Source organism: Mya arenaria, chromosome 10 (genome assembly GCF_026914265.1).
Source record: "Mya arenaria isolate MELC-2E11 chromosome 10, ASM2691426v1".
In the NCBI taxonomy this organism is placed as follows: domain Eukaryota; kingdom Metazoa; phylum Mollusca; class Bivalvia; order Myida; family Myidae; genus Mya; species Mya arenaria.
Genome location: NC_069131.1, coordinates 11106316 through 11124037, shown reverse-complemented (window position 1 = coordinate 11124037; position 17722 = coordinate 11106316). Strand labels below are relative to the sequence as shown.

The window sequence follows — 17722 nt, the reverse complement described above, 5'->3', positions numbered from 1 at the left end:
CTTCTGTAAATAGGCATGTGCCCAGCAAGACCCATAACTCTGACCTACCATAAATAGGCATGTGCCCAGCAAGACCCATAACTCTGACCTACCGTATAGGCATGGGTACAGCAAGGCCCATAACTCTGACCTTCTGTAAATAGGCATGTGCACAGCAAGTCCCAAAACTCTGACCTACCGTATAGGCATGGGTACAGCAAGACCCATAACTCTGACCTACCATAAATAGGCATGTGCCCAGCAAGACCCATAACTCTGACCTACCGTATAGGCATGGGTACAGCAAGACCCATAACTCTGACCTACCATAAATAGGCATGTGCCCAGCAAGACCCATAACTCTGACCTACCATAAATAGGCATGTGCCCAGCAAGACCCATAACTCTGACCTTCTGTATAGGCATGGGTACAGCAAGGCCCATAACTCTGACCTTCTGTAAATAGGCATGTGCACAGCAAAACCCATAACTCTGACCTACCGTATAGGCATGGGTACAGCAAGGCCCACAACTCTGAACTACCGTAAATAGGCATGTGCACAGCAACGTACATAACTCTGAACTACCATAAATAGGCATGTGTACAGCAAGACCCATAACTCTGACCTACCATAAATAGGCATGTGCCCAGCAAGACCCATAACTCTGACCTACTGTATAGGCATGGGTACAGCAAGGCCCATAACTCTGACCTTCTGTAAATAGGCATGTGCACAGCAAAACCCATAACTCTGACCTACCGTATAGGCATGGGTACAGCAAGGCCCACAACTCTGAACTACCGTAAATAGGCATGTGTACAGCAACGTACATAACTCTGAACTACCATAAATAGGCATGTGTACAGCAAGGCCCATTACTCTGACCTTACATAAATGTCCACATATAGGATGCACCAATTGATAGGATTCAGGCAAAAAAATGTAAAAAATCAAGAACATAATAATGGCTGGGTTATTCCCATGGTTTGTCAAAAACAACAAACGAGTTGTTGTGCTCCGAGCTGATCATGTCTGATTGATAGTTACATTGAGTTCTGTTATTGACTTGTTTGTTTTATTGCTTGTTTGTGTTTGGCATTTATGATACAGTAACTATTTGGCTGTATGATTCTATTGCTTTTGTACTGAAAGTCTGAAAAAGCAAAGTTTAAAAATTGAATTGTTAAAATGACTAGACTGCAAAAAAAGACCATAGAACTTATCTGTTTTCTTAATGAAAGTAACTGTTGTTGAATACTGGAATGGAGGGCACATGTTTTGTATTATTGTGTACAGTAAGATATTAGAAAGTGGTATATTTGAACAATTTTATTTTGTGATTTAAAAATTTCAATAAAGCAAATATTTGAAGTACTAAAATAGATTTAATATTTGAGAAAATGCATATAATTATTCTATGTCAACACATGTATATTAATTGATTGTTTGAACTTTTCTTTTAATTTCCCTTTTTGGAATTTAAAATTTTAAATGTTTGATTTATATAAATAATGTATTTGATAAAATTATACAGTTTGAATAACCGACATGCTGTAGTCTTTTATAACTCTAACTTTGAGTGGCAATACTTTTTTATTGTTATGTTATTATGAAATGTATATATTGTTGTATTGATAATACTTTAATAAACTATGAAACTGAAACTGAAACAGCTACGGTATACATCTTGAAAATATGATATTTGGTAGTTTTTTATGCAATATTTCCTTAATTGTGCTGTATTATTGTACAATCATGATGAGTTTGTCTTCCATGTTAAATTATTACTTTGAATTATAAGGGTCTTGTATATTTATGCTCTTGAAGTGTGGCATATATTTAATTGGACTCTCTGGCCGTCTGTCCATTCATACTTTGCTCTTTAAAATGCTATATTCAATATTTCCAAACTGGGATTGGGAAGGTAGAGAAAGTCGTCATGAAAAATTGTCAATTACTAAAGACTATCTGTCTCCATATGCTCAAATACTAATCTGCTCATGGGGCCTTCTGGGGGCAATTCTCACAGTCATGTGACAACACTTGTAATGTATCTATGACTTAAAGCACTATAAAATTGTCATAAAGTTATAATTCATCAGTGCTTCAGGTGTAAGATGAACATTACATATTAAAGGAAATGGATATTAATTATGTAATAAGGGCATTAATGCAAATTTCAGGAACTTTTGTTAGAATATGTTTTATGGCAATTTTTAGTCTTCCAATTAAGGCTTTGAGAAGAATACATAGGAAGATCAGTTAAACATTTGTTCCTTTTTGAAATAAAAGAATGAAAATTTTATTATTAGATAATTAATCATATATGATAAATTATTTGTTTATTTATTTTGGAGTGTTAATGTTCTACAGAGCTATTATTTAAAAACATCAATTAACTTTTGGTATATCTTTCAGGGATTTTTCTTGGTGTAATTTACTGCCTTTTAAAGGCCATTTCTGATTGTGAAAAACAGATCATTGTTCCCAAATATTCATAATATTTTCCAAATTCGGTAAACCAAGTTTCCCATGAATGAATTAAAAAAGATGAATTCCTTCAAAAACAAACAGGATCTTATACAGAATAGTGTTTGCATTAAACATGCATAGATTAGCTATTTTGGCATGGTTTTATGTTTTCACAAACTAAGAAAAATTTCCTAAGGCACAGGCATTGAAAAATAGCAAAAAATCACAGTTGTTTTGTTGTAAAAAATGACTCCTATAACTAAAAGCACATGGTATCATTTATAGATGACATTGGCTGCTTCATGTTCAAATAATTAAATTTGGCTAAGTTTTATTTTTATATGCCTTGTCATAAAAAGCATATGGAGTTGTAATTGTTTGTGTTTCGATAGCTTCAAGAACATGTACAGTCTAATATCCATATATTACCCATTTTCATACATGTACTAAATAAACATAATTATAGCTTATATATTGTTGAAAGTAAAATTTTGTGCAAATTTTACATATTGACAATATTCACATGAACTTTGTACACAGTTTACATAGTGATACTATTCACATGGGTTGCAAGGCCCACAACTCTTGCTTTAATAACTAAATATGATTTGAGTTATTCATCTTTTTTATATGAAAGAAAAGTTAGACAAGCATTGACACCTGCTTGTGGTGCCCTTGTTCTGTTTTTAAACAATATTTATGCAATATATACACGTTGTCTTTGTTTTAGTTCAAACATTTTTTATTCACCAATAAGAACTCATAATGCATTTTAGGAAACATTTTCAACATTTTCTTGAATTTAAGGAAAAGTAATCATGTTTAGAATACAACCTACATTTACAGCCAATGTCATTGCAGATAGGTAATCATTAAGTACTAGACTTAATCATTAAGAATTTCAACTGTAGTGGGTGTTCAAAGGTCGACCTACTGCCACTCATCTGATACACAATTCCTGCTTTGACTATGTGTATGCCAATGAGGTTGTATTCTGAGTAGGTTTGATGACATGGAAATAAATCTGAATGATTAAGAAGGGCTCATTTGCTTTGCTCACTCCACCCATTCTTAATCATTTAGATTTTAATTCAGGTCAACTGCATATTACTTGTACATCTTAAGTATGAAAAAAGGAAAAGAAATGCTCCTAATAATAAATGCCTTTTAAATATATTTGATGAAAAATAGAGGTTATTTCAAATATCCATTGTCAAAAAATCAATAAAAACCACTAATATTTTCACTAAGATGCTTTTTGAATATGGCTTCAGATTGTAACATTTTATGCTGTACTATAATATGCATATATAGATAGGTTTCATGGTCTTGAATTTACACATGTTCATGAAATTTTAAAGAGAACTTTGTACATAAATCATATCACGACTCAAATCCGATCCTACATGTATATATCTGTATAGACTTTTGAACAGCAAACTATTGTTCAAAATATTTCATTATTTATAACATGCCATAATAGAAAGTCAGACTTGGTTTCTAGGGCTGAGAAGGAAACTGTTAAATGTATACAGATTGGCAATACAATAAGTAAAAGTAATTGATTTTGAATTGGCTAATTGATTTTCATGATTTGTGATAAATAAGTCGAACTTGTTGTATTAGATGCATTTGATATTCAACTGCAAAGCTATAAAGTTTGTAAAGCAATACTCTCCAGTTATTGATTGAAATTGAAGGCACTTACCTACATGTGAATGATGGTAATATTTAGTGATGTATGGGGATTATCTCTCCATTCAGTACATCTGTGATGATGCTAACGGAGTTATTTAATTATTTATTATGATCATACTTATGTTAAGATGAGTATATTGAATTGATTAAAGATGGAGTAAACTTGTTTATGATGTAAGTATTCTTTAAAAACACTGTATCCATGTGATAGGTAATTGAAAAATATATAATACTTTTTTGGTAATATTATGAATTTAACATTTTTTGTAAGATACAATTACTTAGTATCCCTTCCATGATAGTGTTATAATTAAAATAGTTATGAGATTATATAATACAATATTGTATTAACAAATTAACATAGTACACATTTTGTATTTAATTCATATTAACAGTAACAGTACAATCATTTTGTTCATATAACAGCATACGTAAAAATACTGCAAAATTAAATAAATGCTTATCTAGTATGTTGTCCTTATAAATAAGAAGTTGTTTTTTTTTAAATTTAATTTTGTGAATTCAAATTTATCGTAAATTTAGTTTTAATGTGATATTAAATTAGACACAAATATCTCAGCACATTGTGTGAGGGAACTGAATTAATGTCATATATTTAAGAATAGCATGAATAAAATGTTTATGCTATTTTCACCATTTAAAAGACTTGATGACTCAACACCCACGTTTGCACTATAATAGTTGGTTTTATATGCATTTCTATGTAGTATAATTGTAAATTTATTTGATGTCTTCTTGTCATATCTTCTCTAAGCATGGGAGCGGCATCAGGCAGTTTAAAGTCATAACTCTAACAATTAATGAAAACCGCTCTGAAAGATTGAAGAATGAATGAATCATAGAAATTGGTGGGTATAAGTAAAGACACTCTTTTAACAAATATGTGTTAACTTAAGCAGTGAAATTAGACCATGGACAAACTCAAACTGATTTATGATCATTGTGGAGGAAAACATCCCGCTTTAACTTTGTTTTATTGCCAGATAAATGGTAAACAAATATTTTCTTACATAATGCTGTAATAAATTAAAAGATTACAAGTATTTTGTGACAAAACTTGATTTATTATAACGGAGGTCTACTTTTATAGGGTTTTTGTGACAAGCCACACACATAGTTTAATTTGAGGTATGTACTATTCTTCAATATTTGTTGAAAAAGGTATTGCCTCATATATACGGTGTCGTCTGCATCTTTATAGCCTTGATGTCGTCGGCTTCTTCATAGCATTGGTGTCGTCGGCGTCGCTGTAGTCTTGGTGTCATCGGCCAAAGCCCTGGCGTCGTCATAGCATTGGTGTCGTCGGCGTAACTGTAGCATTGGTGTCGTCGGCGTCGTCATTACATTGGTGTCGTCGGCGTCACTGAAGCATTGGTGTCGTCGGCTTCGTCATAGCATTGGTGTCGTCGGCGTCACTGTAGCCTTGGTGTCGTCGGCGTCGTCATAGCCTTGGTGTCGTCGGCATCGTCATAGCCTTGGCGTCCTCATAGCATTGGTGTCGTCGGCGTCGTCATAGCAATGGTGTCGTCGGCGTCGTCATATCATTGGTGTCGTCGGCGTCGTCATAGCATTGGTGTCGTCGGCGTCGTCATAGCATTGGTGTCGTCGTCGTCGTCATAGCATTGGTGTCGTCGGCGTCGTCATAGCATTGGTGTCGTCGGCGTCGCTGTAGCCTTGACATCGTCTGCGTCGTTGTAGTGTAGTTTTTCATATGCCCATTCATAGAACGGGTCGTATTACAGTATGCGGTGTACGGGCGGGCGGCGTCCAGGATGTTGTCTGATTAATTGCTTGAGAAGTCCTTTTCTAACCCTCACCAAATTGGTCAGAATGTGTATTTGCATTATATCTTGGAGGAGTTCGATAACCAGCCATATCGGTCAAGTCATTCGAGAGTTATCGCCCTTTAATGATAGAACCTACCTAAAATTGGTTTTGTCTGATCGATTTCTTTAGAAGCCTTTGTCAAACCATCATCAAATTTTGTCAGTATATATAATTGCATAATATCTCGGTTAAGTCCGATAACCAGCAATATCGCTCGAGTCACTCTAGGAGTTATCGCCCTTTAAGTATTGAAATAACCTAAAAATGGTCTTGTCTGATTAATAACTTTAGAAGCCTTTGTCCAACCATCGCACAATTTTGTCTGAATGTATTTAGAAATAATATCTTATAAATATTCATTAACCAGCCATATCGATTGAGTCACTTAAGAGTAATCGCCCTTTTATTATAAATAACCTAAAATCGGTCTAGTTTGCTCAATAAATTTAGAAACCTTTGTCCAATCAACACTGAATTTGGCCAGAAGGTGTAAACCACTATTACCAAACTTGGTGCCCTAAATAAGGACGGGCGTTCTTTTGTGAAAGCGCTCTTGTTACCCTTGGTCATAACTGAAAGTATATTCGAGATAATGAAATGAAGCTTCGTAAACGTGTCCCAGAGACAGTACGCAGTTAGTACTACGCACACGTATAGCAAGGCCCGTAAATATGACTAATAATTGTCGATTTGCTCCCCCCCCCCCTTAATTTGGCATCATTTTGTTCACGATTTCGACTCAGCATTGATTCAAAAGTTGTTTTGCGAGTTTTAATAGAAACAAGAACAAATTAATATACCATTGGAGTAATGTGCTACCAAAGACTTTTTTCATGGCCTCTAACACTCAAATGAGGCTGATAGCTATTACAACGGGAGATTTTCCCTGAAATATGTTTGTGCACTCAACCTCGAAGTTATTTGGTAATAACGTTATATTGGTACAGTATCTCTGAGTAGTACAATAATGACGACCACGGTTACTTCAGCGTCTTGAGTTACAGCCCATTAATTGCAATTTCATCTTTAAATGCAGTTTTTGCTACGTGTTCACTGTCCACTCTATAGTTTTAACAATTGGCAAAATTTGAAGAAAATTATTGTATTGTGCATGCATTTAACAAGTTAGATAACCTTTTAAATAGGATCATACAAATGTCATATGTTATTGCGTGTTCCGTTGGGGCGTAAAGTGCACCGCCTAGCGACGCTCTTGTTTTCAAAGGGTACAGCACTTCACAACAGTCTTAATTTGCCAGAGCACTCTAGGGATTTTAGGGAATGGATATTTTAGACGCGATATTCCTGTAAATAGTTTTTTTATATTACAATTACAGTAGTTATAACATGAGCTTCTTATTTAATGAACTCTTTATATTTGGGTGTATTCTAAACTTCCAATATCTGGTTTATACGTCTTAAGTTAATTAGATTTAAATAACTTCTCAAGCTTAGTCCTTTAGAACGCTTGTCAATTGCATTGGGCGTTTTGAGACGAGTGCATGCCGACGCATACATTGGATAAGTCGAAAGCAGTTTTAATTAAGATATATACATTTTCTAAAGCTTGTTTGTGAGAGTAAATTAACTTTTTTACGAAACATTGAGATGAAAAGCGAGAAATGTCAAACTGGCTTTTAATACAGTAATCCGCGTAGGTTGCCTCTAAAGACTTTCGATTGAAGTTATTTAGACGAAAGGCAGCTTCTGACAATTAGAAATCAATTCTGAAATAACTTTCAGTTTTTTTTTATCTGAGCGTACAATGAACAAATCAAGACTGAAATACAATCACTTAAAGTTTTCAATATTTGTTCCGTTTCGCTCATTTCACTTCAAATACTGTTGATTAGTTGTGTATTTTTCGGACGGCGCAGCTGACTACGGTTTGTTTTGGATTCCAGTCTTAGTAAAACAAAATGCCGGAAATAGTTTCTTCGTTCAAAAATATTGATTAAATGATGAGTATAAACAATATGCACTTATAATGCAGATCATGTTTTCTGTATGGTTTCTGAACCGTTTCATTTATTCATGCAATATCAGTTTCGAATGAAACTTTGCCGTTGTCGTTGGCGTCGGATAAAATATATTTTAGTAAAGGCCTGATAACAACGTACAGTAGTCATTATTATATCGATTTAAAATATAAATAAAAAATACCACAAATGACTCCCGCCTATCCGTTTCACAGTCAACCTAGGTTTGAAACAGCCAGGGTCAAGGTTACGTGTTATGCGCGGTTAAGAACGGCCAATGTCAAGGTTGCGTGTTATGCACAGTCTAGAACGGCCAGCGTTAAGGTTACGTGTTATGCGCGGTTAAGAACGGCCAATGTCAAGGTTGCGTGTTATGCACAGTCTAGAACGGCCAGCGTTAAGGTTACGTGTTGTGCGCGGTTAAGAACGGCCAGTGTCAAGGTTACGTGTTATGCACAGTCTAGAACGGCCAGTGTCAAGGTTACGTGTTATGCACAGTCTAGAACGGCCAGTGTCAAGGTTACGTGTTATGCACAGTCTAGAACGGCCAGTGTCAAGGTTACGTGTTATGCACAGTCTAGAACGGCCAGTGTCAAGGTTACGTGTTATGCACAGTCTAGAACGGCCAGTGTCAAGGTTACGTGTTATGCACAGTCTAGAACGGCCAGTGTCAAGGTTACGTGTTATGCACAGTCTAGAACGGCCAGTGTCAATGTGACGTGTTATGCCCAGTCTAGAACGGCCAGTGTCAATGTGACGTGTTATGCCCAGTCTAGAACGGCCAGTGTCAAGGTTACGTGTCATGCCCAGTCTAGAACGGCCAGTGTCAAGGTTACGTGTCATGCACAATCTAGAACGGCCAGTGTCAAGGTTACGTGTGATGCGCAGTCTAGAACGACCAGCGTCAAGGTTACGTGTTATGCCCAGTTTAGAACGGCCTGTGTCAAGGTTACGTGTTATGCGGCCAGCATTAAGGTTACGTGTTATGCACAGTTTAGAACGGCCAGTGTCAAGGTTACGTGTTATGCACAGTCTAGAACGACCAGTGTCAAGGTTACGTGTTATGCACAGTTTAGAACGGCCAGTGTCAAGGTTACGTGATATGCACAGTTTAGAACGGCCAGTGTCAAGGTTACGTGTTATGCACAGTCTAGAACGGCCAGTGTCAAGGTTACGTGTTATGCACAGTTTAGAACGGCCAGTGTCAAGGTTACGTGTTATGCCCAGTCTAGAACGGCCAGTGTCAAGGTTACGTGTTATGCGCAGTTTAGAACGGCCAGTGTCAAGGTTACGTGTTATGCCCGGTTTAGAACGGCCAGTGTCAAGGTTACGTGTTATGCGCGGTTAAGAACGGCCAGTGTCAAGGTTACGTGTTATGCGCGGTTAAGAACGGCCAGTGTCAAGGTTACGTGTTATGCCCGGTTAAGAATGGCCAGTGTCAATGTGACGTGTTATGCCCAGGTTAGAACGGCCAGTGTCAAGGTTACGTGTTATGCCCAGTCTAGAACGGCCAGTGTCAAGGTTACGTGTTATGCCCAGTCTAGAACGGCCAGTGTCAAGGTTACGTGTTATGCCCAGTTTAGAACGGCCTGTGTCAAGGTTACGTGTTATGCCCAGTTTAGAACGGCCTGTGTCAATGTGACGTGTTATGCCCAGTTTAGAACGGCCTGTGTCAAGGTTACGTGTTATGCCCAGTTTAGAACGGCCAGTGTCAATGTGACGTGTTATGCCCAGTTTAGAACGGCCTGTGTCAAGGTTACGTGTTATGCCCAGTTTAGAACGGCCTGTGTCAAGGTTACGTGTTATGCCCAGTTTAGAACGGCCTGTGTCAAGGTTACGTGTTATGCCCAGTTTAGAACGGCCTGTGTCAATGTGACGTGTTATGCCCAGTTTAGAACGGCCTGTGTCAAGGTTACGTGTTATGCCCAGTTTAGAACGGCCAGTGTCAAGGTTACGTGTTATGCCCAGTTTAGAACGGCCTGTGTCAAGGTTACGTGTTATGCACAGTTTAGAAAGGCATGTGTCAAGGTTACGTGTTATGCCCAGTTTAGAACGGCCTGTGTCAAGGTTACGTGTTATGCACAGTTTAGAAAGGCATGTGTCAAGGTTACGTGTTATGCCCAGTTTGGAACGGTCAAAGTCAATGTGACGTGTTATGCCCAGTCTAGAACGGCCAGTGTCAAGGTTACGTGTTATGCCCAGTTTAGAACGGCCTGTGTCAAGGTTACGTGTTATGCCCAGTTTAGAACGGCCTGTGTCAAGGTTACGTGTTATGCACAGTTTAGAAAGGCATGTGTCAAGGTTACGTGTTATGCCCAGTTTAGAACGGCCTGTGTCAAGGTTACGTGTTATGCCCAGTTTAGAACGGCCAGTGTCAAGGTTACGTGTTATGCCCAGTTTAGAACGGCCAGTGTCAAGGTTACGTGTTATGCCCAGTTTAGAACGGCCAGTGTCAAGGTTACGTGTTATGCCCAGTTTAGAACGGCCTGTGTCAAGGTTACGTGTTATGCCCAGTTTAGAACGGCCTGTGTCAATGTGACGTGTTATGCCCAGTTTAGAACGGCCTGTGTCAAGGTTACGTGTTATGCCCAGTTTAGAACGGCCAGTGTCAATGTGACGTGTTATGCCCAGTTTAGAACGGCCTGTGTCAAGGTTACGTGTTATGCCCAGTTTAGAACGGCCTGTGTCAAGGTTACGTGTTATGCACAGTTTAGAAAGGCATGTGTCAAGGTTACGTGTTATGCCCAGTTTAGAACGGCCTGTGTCAAGGTTACGTGTAATGCACAGTTTAGAAAGGCATGTGTCAAGGTTACGTGTTATGCCCAGTTTGGAACGGTCAAAGTCAATGTGACGTGTTATGCCCAGTCTAGAACGGCCAGTGTCAAGGTTACGTGTTATGCCCAGTTTAGAACGGCCTGTGTCAAGGTTACGTGTTATGCACAGTTTAGAAAGGCATGTGTCAAGGTTACGTGTTATGCCCAGTTTAGAACGGCCTGTGTCAAGGTTACGTGTTATGCCCAGTTTAGAACGGCCAGTGTCAAGGTTACGTGTTATGCCCAGTTTAGAACGGCCAGTGTCAAGGTTACGTGTTATGCCCAGTCTAGAACGGCCAGTGTCAAGGTTACGTGTTATGCCCAGTTTAGAACGGCCTGTGTCAAGGTTACGTGTTATGCCCAGTTTAGAACGGCCTGTGTCAATGTGACGTGTTATGCCCAGTTTAGAACGGCCTGTGTCAAGGTTACGTGTTATGCCCAGTTTAGAACGGCCAGTGTCAATGTGACGTGTTATGCCCAGTTTAGAACGGCCTGTGTCAAGGTTACGTGTTATGCCCAGTTTAGAACGGCCTGTGTCAAGGTTACGTGTTATGCACAGTTTAGAAAGGCATGTGTCAAGGTTACGTGTTATGCCCAGTTTAGAACGGCCTGTGTCAAGGTTACGTGTTATGCACAGTTTAGAAAGGCATGTGTCAAGGTTACGTGTTATGCCCAGTTTGGAACGGTCAAAGTCAATGTGACGTGTTATGCCCAGTCTAGAACGGCCAGTGTCAAGGTTACGTGTTATGCCCAGTTTAGAACGGCCTGTGTCAAGGTTACGTGTTATGCCCAGTTTAGAACGGCCTGTGTCAAGGTTACGTGTTATGCACAGTTTAGAAAGGCATGTGTCAAGGTTACGTGTTATGCCCAGTTTAGAACGGCCTGTGTCAAGGTTACGTGTTATGCCCAGTTTAGAACGGCCAGTGTCAAGGTTACGTGTTATGCCCAGTTTAGAACGGCCAGTGTCAAGGTTACGTGTTATGCCCAGTCTAGAACGGCCAGTGTCAAGGTTACGTGTTATGCCCAGTTTTGAACGGCCTGTGTCAAGGTTACGTGTTATGCCCAGTTTAGAACGGCCTGTGTCAAGGTTACGTGTTATGCCCAGTTTAGAACGGCCTGTGTCAATGTGACGTGTTATGCCCAGTTTAGAACGGCCTGTGTCAAGGTTACGTGTTATGCCCAGTTTAGAACGGCCAGTGTCAAGGTTACGTGTTATGCCCAGTTTAGAACGGCCTGTGTCAAGGTTACGTGTTATGCACAGTTTAGAAAGGCATGTGTCAAGGTTACGTGTTATGCCCAGTTTAGAACGGCCTGTGTCAAGGTTACGTGTTATGCACAGTTTAGAAAGGCATGTGTCAAGGTTACGTGTTATGCCCAGTTTGGAACGGTCAAAGTCAATGTGACGTGTTATGCCCAGTCTAGAACGGCCAGTGTCAAGGTTACGTGTTATGCCCAGTTTAGAACGGCCTGTGTCAAGGTTACGTGTTATGCCCAGTTTAGAACGGCCTGTGTCAAGGTTACGTGTTATGCACAGTTTAGAAAGGCATGTGTCAAGGTTACGTGTTATGCCCAGTTTAGAACGGCCTGTGTCAAGGTTACGTGTTATGCCCAGTTTAGAACGGCCAGTGTCAAGGTTACGTGTTATGCCCAGTTTAGAACGGCCAGTGTCAAGGTTACGTGTTATGCCCAGTCTAGAACGGCCAGTGTCAAGGTTACGTGTTATGCCCAGTTTAGAACGGCCTGTGTCAAGGTTACGTGTTATGCCCAGTTTAGAACGGCCTGTGTCAATGTGACGTGTTATGCCCAGTTTAGAACGGCCTGTGTCAAGGTTACGTGTTATGCCCAGTTTAGAACGGCCAGTGTCAATGTGACGTGTTATGCCCAGTTTAGAACGGCCTGTGTCAAGGTTACGTGTTATGCCCAGTTTAGAACGGCCTGTGTCAAGGTTACGTGTTATGCACAGTTTAGAAAGGCATGTGTCAAGGTTACGTGTTATGCCCAGTTTAGAACGGCCTGTGTCAAGGTTACGTGTTATGCACAGTTTAGAAAGGCATGTGTCAAGGTTAAGTGTTATGCACAGTCTAGAAAGGCATGTGTCAAGGTTACGTGTTATGCCCAGTTTGGAACGGTCAAAGTCAATGTGACGTGTTTTGCGCGAAGCCGATGACGATGATAATGCGAATCATTTGAGCCGTCAATTCCTCCACTCTTCCAATGGTAGACGAGCACAAATCTCTGGAACATGTGTAGACAAATGAAATGAAGCTTACATGTAATATTCTTTTATCTAATACAAGTTCAACTTGTATAATTATGCTCTGTATATTTTGTTTACATTATTTTTTTACTACACCCGTTTAAGCTGTCCTGACTGAAGAAATGCATCTCAGGTATTAACTGTAGGCAATGAGTCAGTTAAAGCAATTCTTTTCCCAAATCTTAATCTTTTTCACAAAATGGCGACACAACAATCGTAACATTGCTGATAAAACAATTGAATTGTGATATGCGTCATGTTTTCTCTAAGTATTCAACCATTCATACAGCGAACTGGGCGGGTATATATAGAAGTTATGCCTGTGATTCGAAAATGCAAATAAATAAGGTAATCGAACTCTCATTTAACGGAGAAGGATGAACTTGAAAGAGTCTCAAAGAATTTAAAAGGATTTCTGAAGTGCCGGATATCATCTTTATTGCATGCCGTGTTCACATGTGTGTGGATTTTACAGTTTTGATCGATGGATGCTGCTGTATAGATTAGGTTGTTTGTTCTAAACAAGAATAAGAAAAAACTCATTTAATAATAAAAAGGAGACATATAAAGATATCATACTTTATTGAAAAGCACAGCACGTCAATTTACAAAAATATAGTAAGGTTAACTAAGTTATTGCTTAGAAAATGTAAGAAATTAAATGTATGGTTAATTTCGTTTTAGAAAATGATTGGAATTGATGACGTTGAAACAACATAGTTTTGACTACAGTTTATTTTGGAGTAACGTTTCAAAAGAATGCCAACGTTACAAACGGACGGACGAACCCATCCAAAACTCCCGGACATATTCCGTACAATCAATGGCGTAAACGTAGACCTCGGTCCGCTTGACCGGTTGAGGGACGCTGATGGGGAGGGGGCGACAGCGAATACCGGAAGTGCGGGTCCGTTGTCATGGGGACGGGGAAAGGAGGGCGGCGCCGAGGCGAGCGGGGGCATGTGCCCGCGGATAATCCTCAGGGACGCACTAGGTCGCCAGTTGGATACGTTCACGACGCTCCAGGAAGCGATATACCGCGCCAAGTGGAATGTTCAACAGACCGGTCAAGCTAAGACGCCAATAGAGTGGCGGCTCCCGAAGGCACCTCCACCTGCCCGACCGGATCTGACAAGGACGTTTCCGCCGCTCAAACACCCGCCTGTGCACGGGGAGGGCGGAGCGAGAAGCAGACCAGCGGTCAACCATTCTCGAGTATTGGTATGTACCTTTAAATTCAGTAAAACATATCGAATGTAAAAATATATAATTGTGTATATAGTTTGCTTTTAAAGAAAAAGGTAACGACTTATTGTTAGACACAGTTTAAACTTTATGGCCCGATTTTTCAGACCTTTGCTTAAGTTAACAACCTCATTAACGACATCGTTGTAAACTTTCATATACATACTATTCAGGAAGTTTAATGGATACACTTGTGATCTACAGTCGCCCTAACAATATTTGAGACGAATGTTTCATTTGTACTTGCTTTATTTGATTATATTGACACGGCATCAAATGTTTCAATTTTAAAAGATAACACCGATGTCGTTGATGGCGTTGATGAATAAAACAAGGTTCTGAACAATTTGCCCTGAATGTGGTCAATGACTTTACATGTACGCAACCTCGTTTTCTGGTTCTCATTCATGTATCGCGTACATGGTCGTGCTGGAATCATACACTCAAGGCTTTTGAATAAGACATAAATAAATCATTACTTGATTATGCGCTCAGCAGGAACGCCGATGTTTTGCTAATGATATATCCATGTCACATTACAACTGAGTCCTCGGAACAATAGGTGGTGCTATTGTCTGGCATGGTGGACAATGATGTGCACGCAGGTGTTGACAATTGAATCATAAATAAGAAATGGGAAATTCTACCGGGTTTTATATGTGGTGTTAAAATATCACGTGTAAAATATTGTTACACAATGATAATTTGTAACCAAGGCTTTGTTTGGCGACGACGACGACGTCGTAAACGACGCAATGTATCTTCACGAAAGGACATCACTGTATATACAGCCACGAGAGAGTATTTCAACTAAACTGTAAACATGTAGCAGTATCACGTACGAAATAGCCGTTTCTCGTGTATCGTGGCTGCGACGGAATTGAGTAGCAACGGTCTAATATCTGACGTATATTCGCGTAGCCACCACCCAGTATCTGACTTGTAATCGCGTTGCCACAGGCTAGCCAGTATCTGACGTTGATGTATGTAGGCTAAATATCTGACGTATAATCACGTAGCAGGTACATTCTAGTATTTGACCTAGAATCGAGCAAGCACAGCCTAGTATCTGGCGTATAAATGCGCATCAACATCCTAGTATCTGACGTACAATCGCGTAGCCGAAACCAAGTATCTGACTAAGCATTAAGTTGCCACATCCTAGTATTTGACTACGAATTGAGTAGACACAGCCTAGTATCTGACGTATAATCTCGTAGCCACATCCAAGTATCTGACTAAGCATTAAGTAGCCACATCCTAGCCACATCATAGTATCTGACTAAAAATTGAGTAGCCACATCATAGTATCTGACTAAGCATTAAGTAGCCACATCATAGTATCTGACTAAGCATTAAGTAGCCACATCATAGTATCTGACTAAGCATTAAGTAGCCACATCATAGTATCTGACTAAGCATTAAGTAGCCACATCCTAGTATCTGACTAAGCATTAAGTAGCCACATCCTAGTATCTGACTAAGCATTAAGTAGCCACATCCTAGTATCTGACTAAGCATTAAGTAGCCACATCATAGTATCTGACTAAGCATTAAGTAGCCACATCCTAGTATCTGACTAAGCATTAAGTAGCCACATCCTAGTATCTGACTAAGCATTAAGTAGCCACATCCTAGTATCTGACTAAGCATTAAGTAGCCACATCATAGTATCTGACTAAGCATTGAGTAGGCACAGCCTAGTACTAAGTATCTGACGTATAATCTCGAAGCGACATCGTAGTGTCTGATTTAGAATTAAGTAGCAACAAAGCTAGTATCTGACGTATATTCGCGCGTAGCCAAAGCCTAGTATCTGACGTATATTCGCGTAGCCAAATACTAGTATCTGACGTATATTCGCGTAGCCAAAGCCTTGTATCTGACGTATATTCGCGCAGCCAAAGCTTTGTATCTGACGTTTATTCGCGTAGCCAAAGACTAGTATCTGACGTATATTCGCGTAGCCAAGGCCTAGTATCTGACGTGTATTTGCGTAGCCAAACACTAGTATCTGACGTATACTCGCGTAGTCAAAGCCTAGTATTATAAGTATATTCGAGTAGCCAAAGACTAGTATCTGACGTTATATCGCGCAGCCAAAGCCTAGTATCTAATGTATTAGCGCGCAGCCAAAGCCTAGTATCTGACGTAATCGCGCGTAGCCAAACCCTAGTATCTAAAGTATTAGCGCGTAGCCAAAGCCTGGTATCTAACGTATTCGCGCGTAGCCAAAGCCTAGTATCTAATGTATTAGCGCGAAGCCAAAGCCTAGTATCTAATGTATTAGCGCGAAGCCAAAGCCTAGTATCTGACGTATTCGCGCCTAGCCAAAGCCTAGTATCTAATGTATTAGCGCGAAGCCAAAGTCTGGTATCTAACGTATTAGCGCGTAGCCAAAGCCTAGTATCTAATGTATTAGCGCGTAGCCAAAGTCTAGTGTCTGACGTATTAGCGCGTAGCCAAAGCCTAGTATCTAACGTTTTAGCGCGTAGCCAAAGTCTAGTGTCTGACGAATTAGCGCGTAGCCAAAGCCTAGTATCTAACGTTTTAGCGCGTAGCCAATGCCTAGTATCTAATGTATTAGCGCGAAGCCAAAGCCTAGTATCTGACGTATTCGCGCCAAAGCCTAGTATCTGACGTATTCGCGCGAAGCCAAAGCCTAGTATCGAACGTATTCGCGCGTAGCCAAAGCCTAGTATCTGACATATTCGCGCGTAGCCAAAGCCTAGTATCTGACATATGTGCGCGTACCCAAAGCCTAGTATCTGACGTATTTGCGCCAAAGCCTAGTATCTGAAGTATTCGCGCGAAGCCAAACCCTAGTATCTGACTTTTTCGCGCGAAGCCAAAGCCTAGTATCTGACGTATTCGCGCGTAGCCAAAGCCTAGTATCTGACGTATTTGCGGGTAGCCAAAGCCTAGTATCTGACGTATTCGCGCGTAGCCAAAGCCTAGTATCTGACGTATTCGCGTGCAGTCAAAGCCTAGTATCTTATGTATTAGCGCGTAGCCAAAGCCTAGTATTTAATGTATTAGCGCGTAACGAAAGCCTAGTATCTGCCGTTTATTCGCGTGGCCAAAGACTTGTTTCTGACGTATATTCGCGTAGCCAAGGCCTTGTATCTGACTTATATTCGCGTAGCCAAAGACTAGTATCTGACGTATATTCGCGAAGCCAATGCCTAGTAACTGACGTATATTCGCATAGCCAATGCCTAGTATCTAACGTATTAGCGCGTTGCCAAAGCCTTGTATCTGACGAAATCGCGAGTAGCCAAAGCCTAGTATTTAACGTATTAGCGCGTAGCCAAAGCCTAGTATCGAACGTATAAGCGCGTAGCCAAAGCCTAGTATCTGACGTATAATCGCGAAGCCAAGTCTAGTATACTGACTTAGAATCGCGACGCCATGGCCTTGTATTCCCTT

The 17722-nt window shown here is 40.0% G+C and overlaps 2 protein-coding genes across 6 annotated transcripts in view; both read left to right on the top strand.

Annotated features, from left to right (window-relative positions):
• The first annotated feature begins 367 nt into the window (after positions 1-367).
• LOC128205452 (uncharacterized) overlaps positions 368-17722 on the top strand; it is a 68439-nt gene continuing 51084 nt past the window's right edge. For 3 of the 5 annotated variants that reach the window (XM_052907090.1, XM_052907089.1, XM_052907086.1), the window contains exons 1-2: positions 368-4325; positions 13733-14269. In XM_052907090.1, coding sequence (XP_052763050.1) covers positions 13808-14269 — 462 coding nt within the window. In that variant the 5' untranslated portion in view covers positions 368-4325; positions 13733-13807. Of the gene's footprint in view, positions 4326-13381; positions 13556-13732; positions 14270-17722 lie in introns of those variants that run through there. The other 2 variants (XM_052907088.1, XM_052907087.1) reach the window with 2 other exon arrangements.
• LOC128204322 (uncharacterized) lies at positions 9407-11824 on the top strand. The gene has a single exon (XM_052905734.1). It carries the CDS (start codon positions 9407-9409, stop codon positions 11822-11824), a length of 2418 nt encoding a protein of 805 aa, XP_052761694.1.